Genomic DNA, 10,100 nt, shown 5'->3' on the forward strand with positions numbered 1-10,100 from the left:
AGTTCTTTAGTTAATGACGCTTGTAAATAATGGTAGCCTACCAGCGGCTGAACGGTGAAGCCGCTGAACGCTGGTAGTTCAGTCCGAGTTTCCAACCCTAGCGAATATTCTGACGGGCGTTTTCGTGGTTTCCCCTATGTGTAATATGTATATACGAGCCAGTTTGCCCTAGAATGTCCTCCACGAATGCCTCCCTACCCTTAGACAGATAGCCATCGAGAGCTTTCTCATAATTAAACTAAACCAAATCAGGCCACTATATTTATTATCAAAATATACGCTCTGTTGCTGCAGTTGTTCCTAGCAAGTGGAGTTCGATTACTAATATTACATACTTGGAAGAAACTGTCCTAGGCCTGAAAGAAATTACCAGATTTATGAAGTAATCTTTCAGTCTATTAAAAGTAGTAGTTATTATAAGGCCTGTATAAAATTAAATTTCATTACATAAAGAATTCGAATTTTAGCATTGTTACAAATGTCAGTTTGAAACCAATACTTCTGCAATGACAAAAGTACCTTTTAGAAATTTAGATTTGATAATTCATTTAATGCCAATTTGATAACTGAATATATAGCTGTCTTTATAATATTTATATATGGCTTTCGAAAATTTTAGGCCCACTAATGGCCAAGCGGTAAAGTCTCTAAACACTGGTATTTGCTCCGAGGTTCGACTCCCGCGAACGGGCTGGCTGCATGCGCTTTCCGTGGTTTTCCCTATGTGTAACGAGTATACGAGCGGTTTCCCTTAGAAAGTCCTCGACGAAGGCATCCCTCCCCTTAGGCAGATAGCCCTAGGGTGCTTTGCCATTTAAATAAACCGAACAAAACCGAAAATTTTAATGACTCCGCTGTTTTTATCTTCACGAGGCTACTTGTTTTGCTTAATTCTGTTACGGAATATTTTTCTCATATTTTCACATATCCAACGAGTCTATATAAATATTTACTTTTAAACTTTCTCTAAAATAGACTAGGATGAGTCTTGGAAAATACTTTATGGATTTCTTATATTATAAAGCATTTTCTCCTTTCTTTCTGCATGCCTTCGTAGTGTAACTGGAAGCATATTCGACGCGTATTCGGAATGTCCTGATTTCGAATCTCGGCGGAGGACACTGCATATTTTTCGCATCTCCAGCATCAAAACGTCCTAATGATATGACAGTTTAATGATTTATTTTGTGTAAATAAAATTGCTTTTCAATATTTCCATGTTATGATAATAGCAAATTTCTCTTCTTATTAGGATGGTCAGTATTTGGAGCTTAGATTGGACTGCCACAGTTTAAAAATTCATGTTTATATCATACATAAAGAAGATAATAATATTTGGTATCAAATCAATGATCAAGGTCAGAACAAAGCTATCAGGTAGGTAAATATATATTTAACACTGAGTATTTAGTGTTGAAATTTAAATGAGATAATGTTAAAAAATTTACAGTAAAATACAATTTAAATTCTACCATGGTTTTTATAAAATGTGCAAAAATGTAATAATTTTATGCTGGAATTGCAAGTGAACTCCACATGCACCCAGCGTCATTCAAAATATTTTTGATATTTAAAAAAAGCAAATGAAGGAAATGTGACAATATGGGTAGAAAAAGCCAAGAATGATAAATGCTGTAGGATTTTATTAGACAAGTAACGACTGAAAAGAGTCGGCAGAATTGCATTAAGTTTGAAGTGAAGATGCAATAACATTAGTAAAAGTAGCTTTGGTGAGCCTCTAAAATGTGTAGATAAATTGCCATTGGAGTAAAGGGGAGGGGGACTTTACTTGAATTCAACATCATAGGTTTTGGATAATATTTGTTGCATTGCTAAAAAATATTTATTTGAAAAATAAATATTCTCTTATTAGCATGTAATTCATTTAGAACCACCGGAGAGTTTTTTTACAATATAATTGAATTAATTACACTCTCTTATCCTTTGGGTTATATCTGAAATTTATGGTTATCCATGTAGAGCATTAAATCATCATAAATTCAGTATACAGAGCAGGTACTTTCAAGGGCGGAGGCATCGATCCTCTGCGGGTTGATGAAATTTTAAAGGGGCAATTGGAAGTTTAGGGAGTTGATTGGGGGGTCGATAGCTGAATAATCGACCCCCCCCAATCAACTCCCTAAATTTATCGGTCGACAATTGATCGGAATAATCAAGATACTAGTACTATTGATAACAAAAATTTTTCAATAAAAATTGAATGTTAATTAGTTATTGATATGAAAATATATCGTATACTAAGGAAGAAATTATATAAAATAAATATAAGGAGTAAAATACACAAAACATACCGTATATACCCGCGTATAAGTCGAGATATTTTGGACAAGAAAAAGACTTCAAAGTGGGGGAGTCGACTTATACGCGGGGCCATAAAAAATTAAAAGAATCAGAAGTTCAAAAATTTCTTTATATAATGCAGTTGTTTTCTTCCCGCGCTCAAATTGGACGACTTATCAAATAAGTCACTTACTTGAAGTAATTTCCTGATTTAAATTATGTGACGAACTAATGACAGAGTTTCATACTTTAACTAAAGTAAGTTTCGATTAAACCAAAGAATTTTTGGCCCCCGAACAACCGACCAATATCTAGCAATAAAAAAGTTTCGCCAACACGCCAAGAAAAGAGAAATGCAGATAGTTTTTACGTACGTATAAGTCTTTATAATAGTTATTGTTCATTCATAAAATACTTTTGTTAACAGGCGTAGACGTCAAAATTAAAAAAAAAATAGCCCACGCAATAACTGAACAGTTTTGAATATTTCTTTTAACTTTTAAAAAGGGAAAATGGCCGTAATTCTGGGAGGATTGACATCCGTCATTCAACCCCTAGATGTCTGCCTCAATAAGCCCTTCAAAGTAAATGTTAGAAAATATTGGGCAGAGTGGATTAGTTCCGGTCGACCAACATTTACAAAGGGAGGCAACATTAAAAAGCCCGATATTACATTAATTGCTCAGTGGGTTAAAGATACTTGGAACGAAATACCCTCTGAAATGATTATAAAATCATTTAAAAAATGTTGTATTAGCAACGAACTAGTCGGCACGGAAGATGATGCTGTTTCTGAAAGTGAAAATAACGACGAAGGCTCTAGTAGTGATTGTAACAATACAGAGTTCGAAACTGAAAATATGTATGATGACGAGCCAATGACGACAGAAGAGTTCTATGAAATGTTTGGCGAATCTGACCATGAATCGGACATTGAAGAATTTTGATTTTGTTTATTTACCAAGGTATTTTTTCTTATATTTACATTTTTTCTCAAATGATTTTGAATAAATGTAGCACTTAAAAAAAAAATTTCGAAGTTTCTCGATAGATTTCGGAAGTGGGGGGTCGACTTATACGCTGTATCGACTTATACGCTGTATCGACTTATACGCTGTATCGACTTATACGCTGTATCGACTTATACGCTGTATCGACTTATACGCGGGTATATACGGTATTTTAAAATCTATATTTTTTAAATGTATATTTTTTTTGCGATAAGTGCAATATAAAAGTGAAACGCATTAACATAAGAAAACCTAACCAAAAAATATATGAAGCCTCCTCCAATAATAATACAAAAAATAATAAACCATAAATCTAATAACCTATTTGTTCAAAATTATTGTTAGCATTTTTAGTCTAATTGGCTACCTTTAAGTTATTTATAGGCAGTTATTTGTGTTATGCTGTATAGTATAGAGCAGGGGTTCCTAAACTATTTCAGTTGGCGGCGCACTTACAAGTTTAGCATTTTGTCACGGCGTCCTAGCTGTGTTAAACGAAGGTGTTGCACAAGGTTTGCGCTTTACAACCTCTTTACTACATAGTGTCATAGCAAATCGTAACACTTCATTAAATACGATTGTATACTGATACTAGTGTCCAGGCACAGAAATGAAAACAACCACAATCTGAGGCTCATGTAGATATACATTGAACTGATACACAAGAATATTATATTATTATTATTAAAGAAAATTGGAAAAAATTAATGGGACGGGTGAGCTTGCTGATCTCCACAAAGTTTTCCAAAGCGAGGGATAAGACTTGACACTGCTACTCTCATTTCTTGCTCCACGTTGATCTTTGAACGATATTTGCTCTTTATTACAGCTACACCTGAAAATCCGATTTCGCATAAATGTGATATTGCAAAAGAATGAGAATCCTTAAAGCTTATGAACTTAAAAGTTGGATATTCATTTTTGATGATTATCCAAACGCCATTAAATCAGAACAAGCGAATTTTGTTTTAAGGCTGTTAATACTGTCCTTGTTGAAAATGCTTCAATATATATTTAAATACCTATGGCCTATTTCTATAATTCCAGATAACAGGACAGTTCATTGCGGGCAGATTATTTTTTCGTAATCTCAAAGGTGATTTCTTAATGAGGTCTGACTATACTTAGATAAATGAATTTTGATCTCTAATCTATTTTCTTTTTTATTAGATACATGTCTCCAAAGTGTGACCTTTGCTCTACGGATTTATATGGCCAAAAAATTCATGTTCCGTGTGAACCAAAAGGAATTTTGGATGCAGAGCTCGTAAGCAATGGCACTTCCTTGACTACATCAGAATAGATTTATCTTCATCCAGACCAGTCTGGATTTGCAGCATAAAATTATGCAAATTATGAACAGCTTCAAATAAATTCAGCCACGGTGAACAAAATGAAATCAATATCAAGTGAACTTCCAAACAGTGTCATGTGAATACTTTCTCCCGATTCTAGTTCACACAGCCTGTAATAGTAACATACCAGAATAAATATAACTATTGAATATTTTCTCTATTTTAATATCTGGGAAACATGTATGCCAATATAAAAGAAGACAAAATCGAACAATAAATAGCCTTTTTTAAACATGAAGGACTTAATTCATCATCCTCGAAAACGTAAAACTTTTTAATATAAAAAATCAGTCCAAGTTTTTTTACTAATTTTATAGTCACTTTTAAAATGGTACATTAAATATTAATTTCTGTTATATTCAATAACTATTCCCGTTAGTTCAAAGTAAAAATGATTTTTATTTAACAAAGAATACTCATGCAATAACAATGTATTATTGTAAAATGCAAATACAGGCCTAGCACTAACAGCTGGCTTAAGCTGTTAGGTAATAGCTGTTTAAGTATTTGCACATTCGGCTGCGTGAAGTATTTTCAGACTTTTCCCACGAATAAAATCGTCGTTAGTTTTTCTTTAAAAATTCTACATGAGATGCATTCACTTCGGCAAAACACCTTGAGTACTTTGGCATTATTAAGCAAACAGACAACTCAATAGAGTTCAGTTTTAGTTCTCAAAAATATAGGAAATGAACAAAACAAGGTACAAATTGCCTGATCATTACCTACATCTCATCCCCCCCCCATTCAAAGATATTTTAGTCTCAAGCAATAATTTAAAAGTTACATTTCTAATTTCCAACTGGCGCACACCGTTAATCTTAACACTACAAGAAAATATCTGAAAGTTTTAGCTGCCAGAGCTTTTATAATGTTCTAACAAACAATGGTAGTTTGAAAAACACTGAAAATTATTTAAATTTTATCTTTTAATTCTCATTTTTGCAAATTTCTAAGAAATTCCTTTTTATATTTTGTTCATACTAACTGTAATGCGTTTTCTAATTTAGTGTTTATTATGTAACTAATAATATTAGATGCATTACATTGCACTGACAGTGTATTAGAACCTTGATAAGAAACTTATAAAGCATGAAACTTCTGCAGTCTGTGTATTTGCATTATTAGCCATTTGTTTTTCAGAAATACTAACAAGAAAGATTTAATTGAAATTCATTCATTTAATTCTTTAAAAATTAGAAATTTTAATTTATAACACTACGGGCTTTGACATATAACATGCTAGCGAGTTTCCTTTTCTCATGGGATAATCCCGGCGTTTCTGGATAGCTCTAGGCTAGACCGAGTGAAACTAATCGAAAAGGATTTTTGGACTGCACACCAGCAATGTATCAGTCACCTGCAATCTGAAGGGAAATCTAAAATATTCTCAACTTTTCCTTCCTTATGTATTACTGTGCAAGCCATAATATAAGTACAAAATGGGTCATATGATACTAAATTCATGTTTACTAGTCAAAAACATTCTGAATATTAAAAGTCAATTTCAGCCATGAATACTGTTTTTCTTATACATACCAATACATAAAAAATATTCATTTGATGCAACTTTTACATTATTGTTTGCCATCATAGATCATTATGAAAATAAGATGGAGAAAACTGTTTCTATAAAAGCAGATGAGAGGAATAAGAGAAAGAGGGTGAAAATAGATCTGGATTCAGGTGGAAAGAACAAAAATGTTAAAAAATAAACAGATGGAAATGGAAAAGTTCAATCAATTTAACATTTAATCAAGAACTGAACACCAATTCATGTTAACAACTAAATACGCATTAAACTTCCGATATTACTGTCACATGCTCTTTAAATGCATTTCCATTGGAATAATTAATTTAAATATTAGTGATATTGAGCAATAGTGAAAAATAAAAGATCTGACTAAAAATATTAAGACTGCATCTATATTTTTCTCCTTTAACATAAGGGTGGCGATTCTTGTAGTGGGTTTTATGAACATTGAACAACATATGATCTTCCAGTTTTACACCTATATGCATTTATCATTCGATCACTGAAAGCGGAAGCCGTAATTAATACACACTGTCCTTAAGTGGTAATGCGTTCTCAACGATGATATGGCAGAGCTGTGACTAAGTTTCATTTTAAATTTAGCAAGAGTGATAATGAATCATTTGATAATGTTACATGCATACGGGTTCGTAATGAACTGAATGCACACAGAACCGATGATAGCTTGATAAAATTTATCTCCCCGATAGAAACACTTTACAGTTCTGAAACTTTTGATAAAACTACTCTTAACAGTATGGCAGAGCAAAATCAGTCAAACTACTCAATCACTTCAAACTACATACTAAGAATGTTAAACAAGAAGCAATGCAAAAGGCATCTAAAGACTCGAGCTCATATGGAGTTATCTCAATAATCTGAACTCTTTTCTGCACTAAACCGAGAACTGATGTTCTTTCAGATCTTAGGTTTCCCCAGGCCGCCAAGAAATTTCCAGTAGCTTCGATTTTTCGAAATTGCTGGAAGGCATATACAGTTAGTTTCATATACGACAGGATATAGTTACCATTGCACAGGAATTAGAAAAAATACAGTTATGCAGTGATCAGACCATGTTACTCTTATTTAAGTTCTCCGAAGGCGCCGAGACTGGAGGACTACTAGTTCGTTTAACGCAGGTTTCTGGAGTACAAGCTGCAACTATTTCACCTTTCCTAATGAGTTTCACATTATCACTTATGTTGGCAATTCTCACCGGGATGGTGGTTTTTTCAATAGGTCGACATGTGCCGAGGCTGCTATTACAAATTTTAGACTGTTAACTGTTCTTAGGATATTCCAATATGACGTGCCGGAAATTTCCGTTTTCAACTGTGAATACAGGCAATAAAAGTTCTGTTCTTGCTGGTACTGTGATATCGTCTTAAGATATTACTTATTGAACAGATTTAACTCCTTTAATTAGGAACAGGGTTATATCCACAGTGACAAAATGTAATTTCTTATTTTTAAACTTCAAGAAAAAATTATATTTCCTTAGAAAAGCAAATTCGATAATGCAGAGATACGTTATATTTACCACATATGCCGTGCGATGGTAAGTCACAAATCCAAACGTGATGTTAAAGTGTAACCTTCCATCGATATCGATTGCATAGACACAGTCTGGAGGGTAGAACAGGGAGTCGTCAAGATGAGTTTACCTTCCAGTTGTTGAGCCAAATCTTTTCGGATGATGGTAACATTTCGTTATGTATTTAAGGTCATTATTGCAAGGAACTCCATTGATATGCCTCATGATTATGAGTCCATTACTGCCGTCACTCGTGGCAGAAATCTGAAGCGTTTCAAAATGGGGCTTCTCAATATGTGGAAACATTAGCTGCAGATGGCCACTAGTTTGTTTCCTGTTTTCTTGTTGGGAAGCGGTCTTCGCTTCTATATCCTGAGGTTTTTGCAGTTTCTTGGTACGTGGCCTTTACCACCGCAGTTACAGCACTTCACAGTCTGTGTGTTGTCACTCTTATCCTACTTAAAAGCATTGAATCGCCTGACTAAATCTTCTAGGTGAGCAATCAATTAATGCAGTGGCTCATGGACTTAAACAGCTCTGACTGAGTGGCGGCCACTAAGAGTTGCTTGCTGGGCTGCGTCGAATTTTATGGTGTACACTAAAGCACTTGCTAGATTCTTGACATCCGCCATTCGCAGGGCTTCCTCTATCTCAGGATCCGGGATGACGCCCATGAAGTACTGCAGAGACAGAATTTCCTTTGTTTCTGTTGGGCAGTCTGAAAATGCGAGACGAGAGAGCCTTTCAACATCTGTGTCGAGCTCTCGCAAAGTTTCCTTGGGCTTCTGTTGGCGAGATTTAAATTGAACCCTACTTATAGCCTTCTAAACGCTTCTCGCCAAAGCGCAGTTCCAACGCACCATATAGATCTTCGAAATCTAGCCTCTGGTCTTCTGGCAAAAGTTGAAGGATATCCACTGCCGTGTGCTCTCTGGAGAGAGGCGAGATGGGAATTTTTAATTTTGGAATCTCATCCATTTGCGTTCGCTACTACAGAGAACTGAGTTTTGTACACTTGCAAGGAGGCAACAGAATGATGTCCAGCTGTTTTTATGTATTTTTTCAAGCTATCAACGCCCTTGGTTACAGCAGCAGAATCACTCTCATCAATTCATTCTTCCATTTGCTGCTCGGTAGCAGAAACTCTCTCTTCAGTTTCTCCAACTTTATTTGCAACCGTGTCTATTGTGCCTTCTATAGCCTCGAATATGTTTCCTTTTTATATTATGGCAGTAATTTCTCGTTTCATTTTTCCTCTTGACCTGCTTTAATTTTTTTCTTGAGCAACCTTCACTTATTTAACGGATTATTTGCCACCTTCCATCTTTTCGTGAATAGGTTCCATCTTTTATTTAACGGATTCTTGGCCAGCCTCTTCTTTCTTGAATAGTTTTTATCTCTTCTTTAACGGATTCTTGGCTCGCATCCATTTCTTCTATAAATGCAACAAAGGCTGTCAACAGTTGTCATAGTTTCAGATCCACCGCTCTTTTCATCGGTACTCAATCCTACTACTGACATCAAAAATGTTACGTGCGTACGGGTTTGTAATGAATTGAATGCACACAGAGCCGTTGATAGTGTGATAAAGTTTATTTTCCCAAAAGAAACTTTACAGTTCTGGAGTTTTTCCTAAATGTACTCGTACAGTTCTTATCGATGTGACAGCGCACGATCAGTAGTTACCACTTCTAACTGCTACGAATGTTAAACACAAAGTAAAAAAAAGCGAAGCGCTCAAGGAGAACTCAATACCCTGAACTCTGCTCTACTCTAAACTGGGAACTGATAGTTCTTCCTGTTTATATACGTTTTTCCCAGAGCACTGAAAAATTTCCTTTACCTTCGATTTCTCGAAATTGCTGGAAGGCATGTACAATTACAGTTACATAGGAATTAGACAAATTAAGAGTTATACAGGGATTGGACTAAATTGCCACCAGGCTTTGCGAATTCGTCGATTCCTCTCCAAATTTGGCAGCAAAAGTTAGTTGCCAAAACCTTCGCCAACTTGGCTCTATCTGGCCATTTGGCAAGATAGCCATCTATATCAATGTTAAATGGACCTGCCCTGTAATCTTATTTTTCCGACGAAGCTTTGCTTTCTCGAGGGATTTCATGTCATATAAGAGATACTTTAATTTACGTATAATGTCTCTAAAATTACTTACATGTACACAAGATTCGTAACAGTATACACTGCCTACCAATAAGTATTTGAACACCTATGATAGAAAAGAAAAACTAACTTTATTCAAAATCAATAGTTGGTAGAGCCTCCACGAGAGGTTATTACAACGTGGACCCTCCAGGGTATACTTTCCACAAGTTTTTGTATGACAGCTAGTGGTATTTTCTTCCACTCG

The 10,100-nt window shown here is 34.9% G+C and overlaps 1 protein-coding gene across 1 annotated transcript in view; it reads left to right on the plus strand.

The window, feature by feature from the left end:
* The window catches only part of LOC118199365 (uncharacterized), a 39,024-nt gene extending 33,288 nt beyond the window's left edge, over window positions 1-5,736 (plus strand). Inside the window, exons 7-8 of the mRNA XM_085822957.1 lie at window positions 1,253-1,377; window positions 4,482-5,736. Coding sequence (XP_085679083.1) covers window positions 1,253-1,377; window positions 4,482-4,614 — 258 coding nt within the window. The 3' untranslated portion in view covers window positions 4,615-5,736. The remainder of the gene's footprint in view (window positions 1-1,252; window positions 1,378-4,481) is intronic.
* The last annotated feature ends 4,364 nt before the right edge of the window (window positions 5,737-10,100 follow it).

This window comes from Stegodyphus dumicola, chromosome 8 (assembly GCF_044657685.1).
Source record: "Stegodyphus dumicola isolate Sdum_Otavi_A_Nest chromosome 8, ASM4465768v1".
Taxonomy (NCBI): Eukaryota; Metazoa; Arthropoda; class Arachnida; order Araneae; family Eresidae; genus Stegodyphus; species Stegodyphus dumicola.